The sequence below is a fragment of the Solea senegalensis genome, linkage group LG9 (genome assembly GCF_019176455.1).
Source record: "Solea senegalensis isolate Sse05_10M linkage group LG9, IFAPA_SoseM_1, whole genome shotgun sequence".
In the NCBI taxonomy this organism is placed as follows: Eukaryota; Metazoa; Chordata; class Actinopteri; order Pleuronectiformes; family Soleidae; genus Solea; species Solea senegalensis.
In genome coordinates this window covers 10,871,179-10,890,465 of record NC_058029.1, presented here as the reverse complement: position 1 = coordinate 10,890,465, position 19,287 = coordinate 10,871,179, and the positions used below count along the sequence as shown (strand labels likewise).

General features: G+C 39.9%; 1 protein-coding gene across 1 annotated transcript in view; it reads right to left on the bottom strand.

The window, feature by feature from the left end:
* The window catches only part of me1 (malic enzyme 1, NADP(+)-dependent, cytosolic), a 70,000-nt gene that overhangs the window by 2,416 nt on the left and 48,297 nt on the right, over positions 1–19,287 (bottom strand). Inside the window, exons 4-9 of the mRNA XM_044034876.1 lie at positions 19,008–19,083; positions 17,344–17,505; positions 9,386–9,489; positions 2,108–2,217; positions 1,003–1,100; positions 448–561 (exon numbers count right to left, since the gene is read on the bottom strand). Of these exons, the coding sequence (XP_043890811.1) occupies positions 448–561; positions 1,003–1,100; positions 2,108–2,217; positions 9,386–9,489; positions 17,344–17,505; positions 19,008–19,083 (664 nt within the window). The remainder of the gene's footprint in view (positions 1–447; positions 562–1,002; positions 1,101–2,107; positions 2,218–9,385; positions 9,490–17,343; positions 17,506–19,007; positions 19,084–19,287) is intronic.

Sequence of the window (19,287 nt, the reverse complement as noted above, 5' to 3'; positions counted from 1 at the left end):
TGAGGATTTTGACAGAGTGAAGAAGGACACAGAAAGGGGGCAAAATTCAACGTGACTGTCCTCAAACTGTTTTTTCATAGAGAAATTAAAGGAGTTAAAAAAGCTAGTCAAAAGAGAAGAAGTAATAGCATATGAGGACGGAGGAGGAATAACAAATAAAATGGATACTGTGGACAAAACAGATGTATAACTCTCTGGAGAGCCTTTTGCTGTGATTCCAGAGAAAAACCTCTGTTCTTTAAATTAACAAACAGGAACTGTGCTTTTTCTGGGTTCTGGAGGAAACGGTGATGTTACTTGCGCAGATGAATCCACCCTCAGATGTTCCTTAACCTTCGGTCAGTCCATCATACTTTTATAAATATTTCATATACTGCATATTTTCTTTCTTTCTGTCGAAGTCTGTTTGCTACATGTGTGAATGTGTGCAGGATTCCGATCCAGCACCTTGACAATGAGACCCTTGGAATCAACCATCCAGATTTTTTTCAAGCACTCTTGCTTAGCGAGTCCTTCTTTCTCCATGGCCATGCTGATGAGCTCTGCGATCCCCATCGCTGCCTGGGAGCGACACAGAACAGGGGAAAAATGAAGTGACACCTCCACACTAGCTTTGGCTGCAAAATCTGAACATAATATCCGATAATAATATCCTGCACAAGAGACAACTTAGACACAGTGATCTTTTACCAAAACAACATTTGGTGTTTCCATCAATATTAACCGTTATAGTTACAATACAGTCTTTACTTAGGAATAAGAAAGTAAAAAGACATTTTCATTGCCTTAATAATGTTTTCATGCTAGAGATGCAGTATGCCAACCAGAGGTACATATTCAGTTTTTATGCTGAACCTAACTGGCGACCTGTCCAGGGCAGGGTGTACCCCATCTTTCACCCTCCTCATGTGGAAGATGAAGCAGTAGAAGATGGATGGAGAGATTGATTGAGGATGGATGGATGGATGGATGGATGGATGGATGGATGGATGCTGAACCTACCTCCCCTGCACCTTGGAACACGATGGTGTGGTCACACATTTTAGTTTTGGTGATGCGAAGAGCGGCGAGGAGTCCAGCTACTGCCACAGCAGCAGTTCCTGAGAAATAAACCACGTGCTACATTAACACCAAAGACTTCAATCTACTCTTAATGTGGTTATTTTATTGATTTTAAATATAAATTTATACTTACTTAAAAATGTCAGTCATTCACAATAATAGAATTAGGAATGGGTGACATCAAAATATTGTAGTAATAGTGATCTCGGGCCAACAAGGAGAGTGAGGATGCAGACTACAAACATGGGTGTTAGTTCTTAGTTAACAGAGTAAAATATTGAACTATTATCATAAAAAATGAGCTGGTAACTGTTTCATGAGGGAAGAAACGCACAAGTGGAAGCATTTTCGACTGTTTTGTACATACTGCGCTTAGTTTTTCTTGTGTGAACACACGACAGAGAGGAGGGAAATGAGTTCTTATTAAGGAGAAAACTAATATTTTAGGAATAACATGAACAACTTATGCTGTCCTGCCTAATTTCACTGTCTGGGCAGGCACCTAATGAAACACTGGCTCTTTTAAAACAGCTCTACTGCAACTGTAAATTCACAGTACAATGATACAAAAGAGGAAGCTTGGGAGTTTCCTCTTAAAAAACATATAAACAGTATTTGGAAGCAAAGAGATGTTTTACTGCTTTCTCCTGTGGTGTTAGCATAGCAGAGGATTGTTTGGATATAACTTCTGTAAGATGTTGGCTTTATGAAACAATTTAAGTTTATCTTCTAAACTGTAAGATTTACAGGGATCAGACGTACAAACTAATTACCTCCTTACAATCGTAGCGTTAATTGCTAACATTTTAAAGGGGACTTGTCAGTGCAGAGCTGACGTGAGCACAGTTATTAGAGAAAACAGAGGTTTGTATCAGAAATGAATTCAGCGACCCACATATATTCAGATTTACACAAAACCAGAACAAAAAGGAATTATTTTATATTCTGATGGGATTAAGGTGTTTCCCAAAGGCGCCATTCTATTCCATGTGGCTTTAAAAAACAACTTAATAGTGGTATAAATGTACACTGATCATGCGGTTACCTTGGATGTCATCGTTGAATGTGCAGTACTTGTTGCGGTACTTGCTCAGCAGACGGAAAGCGTTGACATTTGCAAAGTCCTCAAACTGAATCAGGCAGTCCGACCCAAACCTGTGACAAGAGCTGGAGTTATTCTGGTTGAACCAAGAGACCGAACAAAGACAGACATTTAGGAGGGAAACGGAATAAAAAAAGAAAATCCTCTTAAAAGATAAAGACTATTTCAGCTTCACCTTACAGAGCACGGGGGGAGAAAAGAGGTGCTATATGAACATGTGTCACATTTAAAAAGGAAAACTTTGCTCACCACTTTGTTTAGGAGGCATTTGACGAGCTGACACCTGTTCTCCCCGAACAAAATGAGATTTCACAAAGAAAGAGAAAAAGAAAAGAGCACAGAGCCCACCCAGCGGCCCAGTAAACCAGCAGGGTTCAGTTGTTAAACTGCAACAGCTTTTTAAACTGTGGTTTTAGATGCTGCTCGGACCACCTCTCACATAAGCTGCCACAATAACATACAACAAAAATAAGCCAGAAAACCACAATCATGAGGCTTTAAATCAGATTTGGCTGTGACGAAGAGGAACCTGGTGTTCCAGTGCTTTTCAACAGATGGAACTGTTAGGTATTTGTCCAGCAACTGCTGCTGCTGCTCATTCTATATACATTTATACTGGAAAACAAAAGAATGCCAAGCAGGAGAAAGGACGTTCTTAAACATGTGCACGATGACAACGCTGGCACTTCCCAGGAGAGGCAATGCATGTTTATCACAATTTGTATGGTATTTTGTGGCTATACAGTATGTCATATATATTTAAAAATCTTTCATACTCAGTAATAAAATCCAATTTGCCAGAAAAGCTCTATCCAATTCATCTTTCATTTTGATTCCTCGAGTTTCCATTTTTGTTGATATGTCACAACACAACTCAGCTTCAGACACAGTAGATGAAGCACACTTCTTGTCTGTGGCTGGCAACCAACAGTTTATACTGTTTGAGATCATAACTAATAAGAGCAGATTACTTTCGCTAACTCGCCAACATGTCTGCATTTTTCAAAGGAAAGTACATGTGGCACTTTTTCTAGTACAGAGAAAAAAGCTTTTAGGTTAGTTATTCGTTTCCCTTTGTGCCTTTTGCTGCCTGGAAATTGGAAGGATACATAATTCAGAGTTTTCACAAATGATCAAGTATTGCACAGGTTTTCATTGTTATTGTCATTGAGGTTAAATGTCAAAATCCCTAAGCATTACCTGACAATACCTGTCTGCCATTGTTTAAAATGATAAACCTCTGTAGCAGCGTCCATTCCCACCTGAATGCAATACTTACTGTGTACACAACCTCCCTTGCCCAAACGATCACATCTCACAAGTTCCCTTTGAATGCAGCAGAAAACCCATGCACACACACAACATGCAAACTCCATGCAGAAAGGTCCTCGATCAAAACTGGGGTTTGAACCAGTGACTTTCTTGCTGTGAGGCAACAGTGCTAGTCACTACTCCACCGACTACTCCAACAAAGAATTCTGTGTCGAAACATTCTCATGTAAGTTACTGTCTTTCTGCAACGTGCATTACACCAGCAGGAGCTATGGGACCGACCTGGGGGCCACTGAGTGTCAAGTCTGGTCAGGAGCTGTTAAATCTGTTCAACTTAAAGTCATTCCAAATTCAAAATAAAAGTGCTTGTTTTGCTTTTGGAACGCTATATAGTTCACAATTTAAAAGTATAACTTGATATAAAGTGGCGGTTTAAGTCAGTTTCACAAGGAGGTGAACGTTTGCCTGAAACCAGACTGAACCGTGCTGTAACTGAACTGTAATTGTCACAGCAGAGGTGACTAAAGGATGAAGAGGAAGCTTTGTTTTCTCCTTTCCTTCACTATCTTTTAACCGTCTCTCTGTTGTAAAGCCCACTAAAGCTGCAATGGCTGCTAAACTGCTTAGATGTTCAGCAGGAAGAGGAGGATGTGACCGAGCGTAAGAAAGAGAAACGCACGCATGGGAACCAACCTGAGTTCACCTGTAATAAAAGTTAATGTCCTGATGAGAAAGTGCTATTGCTAGGTTAATGTTTATCTTTATTTTTTGCCAACGTGAACGACACTATCACTTAGTAGAGATACAGACCGCCCTGCTGACATACTGCCAACCAGCAGCAGCGACGAGGAACAAAATGTGTTTTCTATAAAGCAGAGAGTGGCACCAAAACACTGAGGGCTTGTGCGAAGAGGAGGAATAATGAGGCCAAGAAGGGAGCTATAAACTTTTCATTGTATTTGGGCTTTAGGAGATGGAGACAGGCGACTAGCGAGGATAGATGTGGCCTTTCTCCACTGCCAGCTCAGCTTTCTACAGTGCAGTGCATCTCGGTCCTGGAGGGGTCATGGCAGTTCACGCTGAAACAAGCTGCTCGGGCCAAAGAAGTGGAAGTGGCGGCGGGGGAAGTCGCCTACACGGGTCCAACGACATGCTGACTCTCCTGCGACTATTCTCATCATACAGTCAAGACAGAGGATCACGTGACCTGCCAAACACTAAATTGTTTTTCTTTTTTTAGTGACAGTGACATCCAAAAAAGATCAGAGACTTCTGACATGGATCTGAGAGTGACTGAACCGTGAACACATGCATATTTCTGGCCGTCCACTGACCATAAACTACAGAGTGACTTTCTGTGGTTGTGGGATCACAGGGAAAAAAAGGGAACATCTTCCCAATAGAGAAAGCTCTTCTGTCCCTGGTCTGAGCCAATAAAGAGAAGGGGAGTGTTTATGAGAGTGTGTGTGTGTGTATGTGTGTTGTCGAGAACAAAGCTGCTGTTGGAGGGCATTCAGCTCATACTCTCCTCTGTACTCCCCGATGTCTTTTCTTCCTTGTCTTTCCATGACAACCCTCCAAATGAAAGACCAACATGTGACAATGCATCTCTGTGCCAGATTAATAATAATCATAAAAAGAAAAGAAAAAGAAAACCTGGACAAAAATGCAGGAATTTTTTTTTGTGTCCGTCTCAAGGACGAAGACCGGGCACACCCAGAAAGATGAAAAATGCAGACCATTTTCCCGACTGTGCCGGGAGAAATCTATTAATCTCTCAGCAGGAGAGCCCGCAGAGCTCGATGAATGGATGAAGTCCATATTCTGACCGTTCTCTTTCATGCCCGTGTTTCAAAGAAATTTGTTTCACGTCATTCAAGTTTCAGGGAAACTGAGGTTAATTCCGTAACCCAGCCATTCCCAAACTTAAGAGGGACCCACTTTGAAATCTGAAAATCTCCCTATGTCCAGACTCCGATCAGCACCCAAGAACAGGATCAATAATTCCCCATATGAATTATTGTTTTCATGTGAACTTGAGATACAAAAAATCAATGCAGATTAATAATCAGTCCACTTCACTTGCATGTGATTAAATAAATCGGTGCTCCATGTAATATTTGAAAAGTTTAGCTTCACAACAAAGTGCTTAATTATCCATCAATGTAAATAAAAGCAAAAGTAAACTCCTCAATCTGCTCCTTTCAGCTTTATAGCATTTTTTTAGCCCATATCTTGTTCCGGATAAAGATTTCACTCTTGAGCTGATGGGCAAAGTCAAAGATTAGGTTCAAAGATAAACAAAGTTATAAAATAGTATTTTAAGTACAAAAGTACTGTCTAATTGTTCAGTGGTCAAAATCTTAACTAATTTGCATCATCCATATAATGTAGTTGTAGTTTGCCAGGTTTCCACGTGCAAATAATCCCACAACAGTCAATTCACTGATTTGAATATGACAGATCTTATGTTAGCCCTGCCCACTTTAAATCATCATTTCAAAGTCTTTTAATCCAAGCTACTTTGTCATGGTCGTTTATACGCGCACTGATGTTTTAAAAATCAATCTGGACACTGCAAATTTAATCCAGAAACCAAAAATGTAAAAAAAAAATCACAGCAGGAGACAAAACAGCGGTGCAGTCTTTTCAGGCTGTTTAAGATGTTTAAGCTACACAACCAGAACAACAGAGTTCCTTTGTGCTCGTAACTTATAGTAGACGGTCACTCACGACTTCCCACAATAATTTTTTTTTAAAAATAAGAATAGAAAGAAAACAGTTATTCCCATTGTTTGCAGCAACAGAGTGTATTTGTTGGAGTTTCCTGGCAAATCACTCCATTATATTGAGTGTAAATGCTTTTGACACAATAATAAAACTTGATAATGTAAAAAAAGACCCGATCAGACACGAGACAACAGGCACATGTCCATGAGGTAAATCATTCAGACGCTTGGTGTTGTAGGATGAGCGATATAACGCGTGAGCCAGCTGATGAAAACCGAGCCACTGGCTAATGGGAAATATGTCGTCTATAATGTACTTCCAATGCTGAGGGGCAGACGAGACGCAGAGGAGAAGATACGGACGGAGACTTTTAGTTGGAACACATTCACGTGGGGCTGCGGAGTCGACAAGGACCTCAGCGGAGAAGGTCACTGACAAGGGTGCTCTGTACAAACACAGCTGCCCAACCTGTGTGCATATGTACTGCATGTGTAGGCTGTCTGTTTCCTCTGTCCCTGAGGGGGTTTGTGGCCGAGGCCTTAATAAATCCCCAGCCCTCTCTCACTCTCCAGAGAGCGAGCATCTCTCAGCACACGTTATTTCTCAAATCCCTGTGCCGTCATTAGTGACAACGACGTATTCCACATTCTTTCTCCTCTCCTTGGTTGCTCCTTCCATCCATCCATCCATCCATCCACCCACCCAGTCCGTCTGTAATTCTCTCAGTGCCAAGAATTTAAAATAGTTGGTGACATTCCTGTAATCCTTGCCTGCTACTTACATTTGTATGGAGAACACAGATAAAACCTGTACAAGAATTTGTGACATGAACAGTTTTGAAACTAACATAAAACAGTAGAGTGGATGAATGGATGGATAACTTCCAGCAGGAAGTTGGCTTATATTTGTGTTAATGGTGACCTTTGGCAGAGTAAACTTCTTTTTTAAATAATATATTATTTTTAATAATGTTGACTATACTTAATCTTGTGTTTAAATGGAAAAATTGAACTTTTTGGTCCGTAGCTGCTTCTTAAAACTGAGGGCAGCACGAGAACGTGTCCATTTGAATCGTGGTGTTTTTTTGTGGCATCCGAAGGCTTGCATTACTGTTTTCTTCTGGATTTAATCATCCACTTTTTTTTTTTGCCTTCCCTTTGTCCTGACGTGGCTTGAAAAACCAATTGATTTTCACATCTCTGCGACACCAAGTGAAAACTGCTAAGCGCAGCAGAAACTCCTCTTTGTTTAATTACTACTTGTCTAGTTCTTTCCATAATAAGCACATCCTTAAACACTCGCACACACCATCAAACCTGCAAGTGTGAGGACATGTGACAAAATGGCGTGAGAGAAAATACACAGTTCAAAGATGTAAAACCACATCTGAGCCCTGGTTCATCCTTTGTCAAGAGCTGAGGGTGTGTGCAGGAGCGCTGAGATTATGTGATCATTTCTATCGGCTCAACACTAGACAACACAGTTATTGTTTCACTGAGATTCTTCTTTGGAGAATAGGAGGTTATTGGCCTGAAATCAAACACTTTGATTGCATCACTAACATTCTCTATTTTAAGTATTTTAAAAAGGGGATTGAAAAAAAAAACAAAAAAAAACCTTCCAGACTTCTGCTCATTGATGACGAGTCAATCCAAAGTATTTCTGTGTGTGTTTTGTTTCTTAGAAAACTAACGTGAATATTATTTAAAAGGCTGCAGAGCTGTAATCATTCATTCAACTTCTGAGCCCATAATTATTCATTTTCCGCCAATCTGGCTCCTTTGAGGAAAAAAGCATCACTGTTCCCTGTAGTTGAGAAGCCACCCAGTTATTAGAGTCAAGGCTTCCTGTTGCCAGCTGGAGGAGGCCCAGACCCAGGCTTCTCCCTCTGGACTCCAGTCTCTCTGGGCTAGGACAAGGCTTAACCAGACCAGTGTATACTGTGTGTGTGCTATGTTGGGTCTGTGGTGTACACAGTGACATCAAAATACAAAGAAAAGGTGTCGCCAACAAAAGTCTGCAGTTAACACATATAAGGTACAAGTCCTGAAAGGAGGACTATCCACGTGTCAGTACGAAAAGGAGGGTAAGGATAAGATTGATGAATTTAAACTAAGTGAGTGACAATATATATAGCTAGGAAGGTCATTAGTCATCCTGACCACATCCTCAGTTAGGAATTCTGTTTGATGCCCTGGGGGAGGCTTTTAAATGTGGCTGACAGCTAAATGAACACAGGCCAGCTATTGTAAACTTAATGTGTACATTTATTCATTCAATATTTATCTCTTCAATTTCGACTTGCTGCTAGCTCCGACTGCACATGCCTAGCTGTGGTACTGACGGAGTAGTTGCTGTATGTGTTGTTGTTTTGTTGTTGTTTTTGTTGTATGTTCTATGTTCTATGTGACTGAGGCTGCAAACTGAACTGAATTGAACTGAGTTGAACTGAATATGAAAGGGGGTGGAGTGACTCAGTGGTTAAGACCGGTACCTTGTGTGCGAAAGACATCATGGTTGCAATGGTCGCAAGTTCGACTCCACCCCTGGCTTATTGTACTCAATTCCATTGTAAGTCACTTTGGATAAAAGCGTCTGCTGAATGACATGTAATGAAAGACCAAACAGATTAAGACGGACCAACCCCACTGGGATCTATATCTATCTATCTATCTATACTGAAATTAAAAATTGTGTGGGTTTGGAGGCAACATGACCAGATATTTTCCCTGAACAGGATAAATGGATTCAACCAAGACAACAAATCCAACAAGGGGTCACTCTCCCTGTAAACATCTCTGTTCAGCATTCAGAAATATCAAGTATTGCAGGAAATAAACTAGTTTCTAGAGTCAGAATTTTGTGGACAGTTTAAAAAAAAAGAAAAAAGTATGCTCACATAGCCAAATCAACAATGGAGTCAGTCGATAGCTTCAATTCTTACCAAAATGATCACTTTCCAATAAGCTAATGCCATTAAGGCAGTCAGCAGAGTTGTGACTGACATTACGTAGCAACTGAACCTTTGATCAAAGAGTTTTAAACTTCTCTCATCCTCGCTGACTTTATTTCCAGACCCAAGCATGCTGCATAAACTGACCATGCTAAACTGCTCAGCATATTTCTTTTAAGAGCGGCGAGTGCAGTCTGCGTTCTGATGACGATAGCAGACAGTATTGAGGAAGTGGGCAAATAGACGGAGGGCTGATATTATCATACCTATCCGTAGCGGCCGTCATAAATTCATCCAGCAGGTCGTCATAGGCCTGGCCTCGCACTCTCTTATGCCTCAGCCCAATGTAGAGAGGGTCCTTCAGCAGTGCCTGCAAAATGGAAGCAGAGAATATTAGGAAGACAGAGTGAAGAATAAAGAAAAAAGATTGTAGTTTGGACTTATTTTAAGGAACTATTAAAACATACGTTTCCATACTAATATGTACCATTACATTACATGTCATTTATTGTAAGTTTTATCCAAAGCGACTTACAATAAACCAAGTCTGTAAGTCATTGTAAATTTAGGTATAAGATTTAAAACCTAGCAGCCTATTACGACTTCTATGTGGAAAATATAAGTGAATGGTAGTTCCCAGATTTTTAAACCAATATTGCTCCAGTTTAGCAGTGATATAAACTGCAAACCACAGTGCGATAATCCAAAAACAGACACATTATTTCTATAGTCGAGGAAGAATTTGATTTGGTTCTGGACTCTTGTGCTAGTCTAACGTCCAGTGGGAGTTTTCAAATAACCTTTAATTGACTACTCTATACTTACCTGTACAAAACAATTTAAGTGTATCAGAAAATGTTCCACATGCTTACATAGGCTATAAAGTATATACTGTATGAGAGATTTTCTATATACAGAAATCTAAAGACAGAGGGTAAACATGCGTCCTCTCATGCACACGCTGTGTCTCTCCTGTAACGTGAACCATGTGTGCGATCCTACACAGCACCGAGCAACACCACCACATGCCATGTTGACACGCACACAATCTGTAGATTCATCCCCACATACAGAAAATAACCATAAATTATTATTATTACTATTTTTCCATATCGTGACGGCTATAGGAAACACTGTCCTTAAGATGTCCCGCGTCCAAACACTGCTGCATTGTTGAGCCAACATTCACCACTGAAGCAGTGACCTTTGACCTTTGCACACAGAAAGATGAGGATACAGCAGGGGAGTGTGAGAATTTAGAGCAGAGGTGAATAGGAATGTGTGAGTCACAGAGAGATTGAGAGACATTGAGACAGGGATGAGGTAAATGTCACTTAGCAGTGTTAGATTGCTTGCAGACTTTGTTTTAAGGTATTAGCCCATGATCTGCGACGAGCTGCACCTGACGAACATAATAGGGCTGCGCCACAGTGCAGATATAGCGGAGATAGACTCTTCTTCACACAGCAGTCTTTGACTTTCCGGGAACTTTGATCTCAAAGCATGGAGACTATATCCGCAGCGTTGTCATGCCTCATCGGGACAGGCGACCTTTACATGTGGGGATGGATAATTAGAGGCTGCCACCAAAATGATGGCAGGGACCAAAAGATGCCATGTCCAAGAGCAACTCCAAAAGTTAATTTTAAGGCAATATTTATTTGAAGTTGACAACTCATTTCCTGGCAAGGCTTTAATGGACTATAATAGGCAGAGGGAGGACAATTTCAACTGTAACCAAAACAAGCAAAATAGAGTCATGTGATCTTATGGAGAAGTAGACTGATAGACTTTGGTGGTAATTTCGCAAGATGATGCAACAGTGTACAAGAAAACGATTGAAACCTACTGCAAAAGCCATGGTGAGCTGTTTAAAGTATTTTCTCTCAGTCTCTGTGGACATGTAAAAAAATTACAATAACTCAAGAAGTTATGTATGCCGGGGAAGTAAAGCCAGATTGGATGTATATAGTATCTTTGTTATCTTTCTTGTAATGCCAGATATTCCATCTCGGAGGGTTATGGAGTAAGAGCAGCTGGAAAGACAGATAACATCTGGCTAACAGTATGAAAAAACAATCTGAATGGTTTCAGGTATCTACAAACGTCACTTTCCCCTCCTTCAACAGCAAATACCCCCACAGAAATGGTGGATATCTCACTCACCTCACATGAGTGAAAACTCTGGAACAATGTCCAAGTCTGTAAGATTTAGACAGATAACTGAGAACACACCCCAAAGCAGACAACAGCCCCTAAAGAAAGAGGTTGTAAGGAGGCAAGTACCTTGGTTTGCTCTCTTTATGGTATTCTCCAGCTGTTACTGTCCTTTGGGACAAACAGAGACATCAAGCCACATGCTAGGCATTTAACCTCATGGCTTGAGATAAAATGTTTAACCCTTAAGATCAAGAAAGAACAATTATTTTAACTTTAAATGTACAGTGTGTAAAACGTATTTATTATTATTGTAAAAACATGGTGGTCCTAAATGGCAGCCTCTGTACACCCTGTCTCAGATGTACATACAAAAGGCTCATCAGTGATGGAAAAACAACAACTTATACTGTAAGAGTGAAAATTATAATTCGGCCTTCTTTAAATTAGCAATTTACATTCAAATCTGGCAAATCACAAAGGCCTCTGTGTAACGCTGGCACCCATAATTTGTCTACAGAGTGCTCCTTGTTATATCTTTGTTGAACCTAACTTCACTCGGGCAAAGGACCGATAACTCAACTTCAACAGTCCTCCCCAAGGTCGACTCTAGGTATCAGAAGAGGAAGGCGCCAGACTTCTTGACCTGAAGCCTCTCCTCCTCCCAACCAAACCAAAGATATACCTTCACTCTGAGATTCACTGGCAGAACGACAGAAGACGCCCAACTGTTAACATCTCATTGTTCATGTTTGGCATTGTCTCAGTTCTCCTCGGGTCTGAGCTATATTCAGTAAAGCTTTTCAACTTAACTCATCACTGACTCCAGAAACTCCAGCCTTGGTCTTCTCACTTGATAATCAAAATCTCCGCAACACATAGCAACACAGATGTTATGTATTTGTCTGTCAAATAAATTTTGAAAGAAAATCTTAACCAAACCACAACAAGGTCTATTTACTCACAGTGAGAAAGCTGTTATCAAAATAAAACACCTTTGACAAGGTGTTGAACTGAAACAAGTTGTCTTTCTGTCCCGGATTATCTCCCGTTGATTGTCTTTTGTGTTGTACAGTCCCCTTTTTCTCACTATTACTCCTCCTGTTTGGCTTTACAGTCCATGCTCGCCGTAGACACAGGAGCCCCTTCTGTCCACCGATGCTATCGTTTATTAACGGAAGACAGTCAGACTTGAGAAAAATATGGAGCTGGATTCAACTGTTGATGAGGGAGTTTAAAAGAATCCTCCCAAACATTTCAAACAGCGATAAGGTCGGCCAGATATCTCCCCCCGACTACAAACAGCCCATTGTCCAGGATGACACCATCAGCTCAATTCAACATGAGTAAGCGCTGAGATTACTCCAGGTGAGAGCAGGCCAAAAGATACACAGACAGATAGTACAGTTCAGGGGATAACGGTATGAAACAAACTGGTGTGTGTGTGTGTGTGTCCCTCAGCAGATCTGTCTGTTTATTTCACATTTGGACAATCCGCATTCTCCATTAAGGGCCGTCAACTCTGGATTGCATTGCCAACCAAAATCAAATTAACATCAGGAATAAAACTGTTTACAACAAAGGTTAAGTGCTGGCTATAAGAAAAACAGAGCTGTGCCCATTAATTGTTTTTAGGTATATTACACTAGGTTTCTTTGACTTGTAAGTTGTCTTTTAGTGTTTTATCATGCTCTGTTGTGCTGATTATGTTTTATATTTATCATTCGATAATTGTTATTGTGTGTAATGTAACTAAGCTAGTAGTTGTTATGTATATGCATTTACATTTTAATGTGTTATGTATTCTGTGTTTTTGTGTAGGTATAATGTGTTTGTTTGTGTAAAGGCCCAACTAGGGACAAGAGTTGCAAACTAGCAATGGCTATAAACTTCACTTAGAGCACCTCATTGCATTATTTGTATTGGAACTATGTTAACTGTATTTCTACTTCATTCCAGTGCTCTGTATGCGTGTAAGAACAGAATGGAGCAGCCTACGTAAACGCACATTTTGGCTCCTCACAGATAAACAAAAGAACTCAGAGGCTCACTTTCTTAACGTCTTGAGCCAAACATACATTTTTACAGGCAAAGAGTCTCCTCCTTAATCTGATGAAAGCTCAAGAGGATAGGGTTGATCCCCTATTCTAAGCCATCAATCAAAATAAGCCAGTATTGTTCAAAAAGGTAGAACTATTTGTTTTCATTAACACACACAACAAAAAAAGAATATAGGTAGAATAGGTTTGCCTGTTTGGATGTCTGCCTGCTGGCCTCCATATCTACCCCCGTATCCACTCAAGGACAAATATAATCCCATAATAACAGTCATTTTAATAATTAGGTCGAGCTACCGCTACCTCATAGCCTCAACCACTCCATCTGCTCCCATCATGCCTTCATAGTCAAGGCCGATGTGAGACTGAGGGGCAGCAGTGTAACCCACCTCCCATCTGAAGTCCAGAAGAACTACACACACACACACACACACACACACACACACACACACACACACACACACACACACACACACACACACACACACACACACACACACAATATTACTGTAGTATGCCCTTTGGCTGACTTCCCAATTGTTCTATTATTCTAAAGAGTTGACAGAATAAATTAGGTTTAATGAGATAAACTGTGTATTAGTGTGTGTGAGAGTTCTAATACAGAACAGTCATATTTTTATTATTATATATAGTGCATATATATTGGATACAATTACATTATATCCGATCCATCATAGGTCCCTTTCAACAGCTCCAAAGCCTCCAAACCACACACATTATTTGTTATTATTATAATCTTTATTTAACCAGGAATAAAAACTCACAGAGATTAAACTTCTGTGTCCTGGCCAAGACAGGCATCATGTACTTATTTTGGACTTAACACATGTACAGTAAAAGAGAAAACAAGCCCTTAACTCAGGTGCTTCATATGTTAGCAAGTCTGTGAAAGTAACCCCATCTAACTACACCTGGAGGTGTCACTGTAGCAAACACGCCACAACAAAAGCAGATTTTTAAAGTTTTTTTCTTTTCCTAATTTATCCGAGGCATTACTCTTGAATCTGCTGGGCCTGATTGTCGCAGTTCGAGTCTCTGAATATCATCATTCAAAGGTGCAGGAGTGGAGGAGATGAAAGGAAAAAAGCACCATTCACCATTATTTTACAGTAAAAAAAAGATGCCATGTGATTTACATTTTAATAAATATTTTAGTGACTGCCTTCTCTTGGGTAGGAGTTGAAGTCACTTCTTATAATATGACTTGAGTAAAGGTCTTAAAGTACTGTATATGACATTTACTGTACTTAAGTATCAAAATACATTTTCTTATACAAAATGTACATAAGTTTTAGAAGTAAAAGTATTAAAAAAAGAGGAGTTAGGATTGAGCCATGGTAGCTCAGTGGTAGGGCAAGTTGTCTTTCAACTGGAAAGTTAGTGGGTTCAATTCCTGGCTCTGCTAGTCTCTATGTGTCAAGACACTTAACCCTATGTTGAAGTGTGTGAATGGGTATGAAAAATGTGTGAATGGGTGAATGGCAAAACTGCAGTGTAAAGTCGCTCATCAAGACTAGAAAAGCGTTATATAAATACAGACCATTACCAACTCTTCTTATTCTGATTTTATTTGGTATTAACGAGCAACAAAGACAGTAAGAGGAAATGTAGAGGTGTAAAAGCTTCTAGAAATATAAATAACAAAGTAAAGTACATATACATAAGTACAAGTACATATCATTTTGCATACATAAGTACAGTAACAAAGTATTGGTACTTTGTTACATTACAACATGGTAACTGCCTGCATCTCTGCTACACTGCAGATTGCAAAATGTGTCCCATGAGCACAGGCTATACATGTTTTTCTCCCACAAAATGCTTCACAGGCCATAGCAAGCATTTTAATGGTGTGAACAGGGCTAGCTGTTACTTCCTTCTTCCTGTCTTATGCTAAGTTAAGATCATTGACATTTGGCTCACGTGTAGCATAACACGAAAATGTAACTATTACTTAAAAGTAGTCGAGGCTATTTAAAGTGATTAGCTACAAATAACTGCACAAGCCAGATCATCCATGATTACGTTTTTCTCCTCATGCTTAATATAAAGTAGATTGAGGACTTGAAGTGGGAATTAAATGTCTAAAAAGTCTGCCCCTCACAAAAATTATGTGGAAACTAAGAAAGCATAGGGATGCCAGTATAGGAAGTGTTCAAGTAAATGACTTTACTCTTAATCCAGTTCAAATGGCATAAAGCGCTAATGTCGCAATATCTTTTATGGATTTTCTGGTAAGTCTTTGTTTTCATACTGCATAGGATTTCTGCTCTGAGCCTGAGATCTCTGATGAAGTCTCAATTGGTTAAGTGCTGCCAAAGAGAGATGGTAGTCTTAACTACCATCACCTTAATGCCTTTTGGTTTTTTTTTTGCTCCCTGGTCTGTGTCTAGAAGGACTACTCTTCCACTCTGCTTCATACATTTCTAGTTAAATTTTATTTGCAAAGTCATCCAACTCCATCCACATCTCTCATCCACAATCCATTTGGTATGAAAGTGAACTGAAAGGGTCTGAGTCATCTAAAGACTGCTGGAAAATAAAAGGACAGCTCCTGACAGGCAGAGCTCGGCTGTGTCTGGCACACATGCATCTGCGGCTGCCTCGCCCCTTGGCCAAGACAATTGTGTATAGACGTGCACACAGACTATTCTTAGTCGGTTCAGGGCTGCAGACACACTTGCTGCTCGCCCAAAGTTTGAATCATTGCTCCGAGAGAGAAGGGAGCACAGTACCAGGTGGATAACTAACTGCTGCTCTGTTGGCTTGCAGAGGAGAGAGAGAGGTGCTTTCCCAGCTGGCATCCGTCAGTGGAGATGCTTACCTCACTTATGTAAAGTTATGGGTGTTTCCTGGTTGTAAAGTGTGAGATTTAAAAAAAAAAAAAATCCTGGCTGCCTCTGAGGTGAGACCTACCCTGCTACGATGGATTCTTGAGAACATTTCCCTGCTGGCATATTATATACTCATGGCTCTTAAAATGTGTTGGAGTGATGTATGGATGGATTTTATGGGTTTGGGGCAATAGAGTTGAGTAGCTAAGCAGGAAGAACCCACAATTTTTATTGGGGGCTACAGTGAGGTGATGAAGAAAAAAAAATTCTTGTTCTCACTGTTCTTGAATGGTGCATTATCTCTGGTGTGCTGTAAATGTTTCCAGAACCCAGATCTGTGCAAAAACACAGTAATAAATGTGTGACAAGAAAGTCTACAAGGGGTCAGGAAACCCCGGGGCATTGCATGACACAGAGAAGTATACAATACAAATGAAAACAATTATAAATCATATAGTTTAGCCATATTTGTTACAAAAGAATAAAAAAAACATTGAGATGAAAGTTGAAGTAAAACTTCCAACTTTCTTCGTCAACATTACTCCAGCATCATTTGGAGCATGTCATTTTACAGCAACACATGACACGTTATAACACTTAATGTCCTTTATGATAATGGCGGTCCCGAGTTTCTAGTGTAGGAAAGTGTGGGAAAACCTTGTCTACTAAAGACAAAAACGCTCTTTGGGTTCTTAGAAAACTGATACAACTCTATTAACCACCACTAATTCATTCATTCATTCATTCATTCATTCAATGTCTACCACTTTATCCTCCGCATGAGGGTTGCGGCTGGTGCCAATTGTAGCGGACATAGGGTGGAAGGCGGGGAACAAACTGAACACGCAGGGCAAACATATAGAGACCAACAACCATTCACTCACACACACACACACACACACACACACACACCTCACCTTTATGATAAATATGAAACCACATAGGAGCACTAAGCAGCACCCAGGGAGCAACAAGGGCTGGGTACCTTGCTCTCTGGCAAAATATTTACAATTTTAAAGTGACTATTATAAATATATACTGACATACATAGTATTTTCGAATTCTGCCAATAAACGCTCCCTTACCCTGTTACCCACTGGACCTTTAAGCCTGGACTATGAATATGCTGCTTGTTCTATAAACAGTCTCTCTTACCTCATTGTCTGTACCCACATCCAGCATGACGGGTAAGCACTGCTGCGGCGGCACACCACCACAGGCCGTGTAGAGAGCAAGCTTGCCCACTGGGATGCCCATGCCATAACAGCCCAGGTCTCCCAATCCCAGAATCCTCTCTCCATCCGTCACACACACTGCCTGTCAATCAATGTACACATGTCACCAATGTATCTGTTCAAGGCAACTAAACAGTATGAATATATACAGTATATATATATATATATATATATATATATATATATATATATATATATATATATATACACACACATATATATACATATATGTATACATATATATATACATACACATACATACATACATATATATGTACAGTAATATATCATATCACACATGACAGAATAATGCAGATGCAAAAGAAGCAGCAGTTCCACTTTGCTGTCGTCTTAAATTAAACCTCCTTCACCTGAACAAGTCCACCCTGCTACAGGAACATGTGTTTTTCCTCAGAGTGAGCCAGTTCCTGGCTTTCCATTCCCTTTACCTATTAAGCAGTAAATAAGGTCCTCGGGCTTGATTCCACAATATGAGACCAATCAATTGTGCAACACTTATCATCAGCAGCAGAAGCATTTCATTAGAAATGTTCCCATTTTTGAGAGTTTCTTTTCTTTTTCCATCTCCAGCGTGACGTACTAACGCTTGGCATGATGGTTTAATGGCTTTGTTCGTCCTACAAAGTGATAGCTTTAAAGAGTGCTGTTACTTTTCCCATACGGACGCGTAATGACCACGCTATCCCCTCTAATTATCACTATCAAAGGTCGGCCACAGTAATACTTTCCATAATGGCTCCCATTTGTCCTTTCTCTATTGAAATGTTAAAAGTCGGACACATTAGGTGAGTTTAAGATGAGACCACCCCCAACAATGAGAAGCGGCATGTCAGCCCTGAAGTAAATGCCCTGCTGTTGACAGCTGGGAACAGGTGGCTCAAGCTGCAGGGATTTTTGACATGCCAGGCATGCCTGATGGTTTCATCATTCTAAATAGGACTAGATTATGACTTGCACATAGTTGCTCTACACACACGTGAAAAGGAATACTTCAGGGTCTTACGGGGAAAAGATACGACAGGTTAAAAAGAACTAAAATCAGCAGATTGCTGGATTGAGTACAAACTACCTGATGTAAATGACTTGACGCTGTTCTTTGGATACAATGTTTTCATTTATGACTACAAATACAATATAGAGATGTTTAATAAATCCAACTGTCTCTCTCTCAAAATCTACAGTTACTCCATCTCAACACTTTCACCACAATATTTCTTAATTAAACTACATGAACAATGTAATTGTTTGGACTGTTTGGATCTAAAACATTTACTCTTAGTTAAAGCGGTCCATAATAACTAAATAACGTTTCCATGTTTATTGTGTTGGGGAACTCACAGATGTGTAACAGTTTTTGGATAAAGAGAGTGACACAGACAATAGTTCACCAAGAAAATAATTTCACAGAATGCACAGAATCCTTTGCATTGTCATCATATTTTGCTTAAAAGTGATGCAAAACCAAGACAGTCCAAGGTATTTTATAAGGTGGTGATATAAACAACAAATGTATACAGTACATATATACAAAACCATTTATATGGTTTGAGTGCTTCAACCTACCCTTATGTCCTTTTCTGGCCAGTTTTGAAGTAGGGAAGCGACATGGCCACGATCATGAATGGTAATAAACAGCCCCCTGCAACACAAACAAATATATAATTAAGTTAGACTCTTTTTTTTTCATGTAGTTGGTCATGTCATGCTCTACAAAAAAATGTCACTGAATATATCTCGATAAAAACAATGGCAACACAAGAACTCCTGAAGGAGAACTGAAAGTTCTTATCAAAGATTTCAAGGGAAAACAGCCTAAAGCTGCAACTCGGGTAGCGTTTGAACT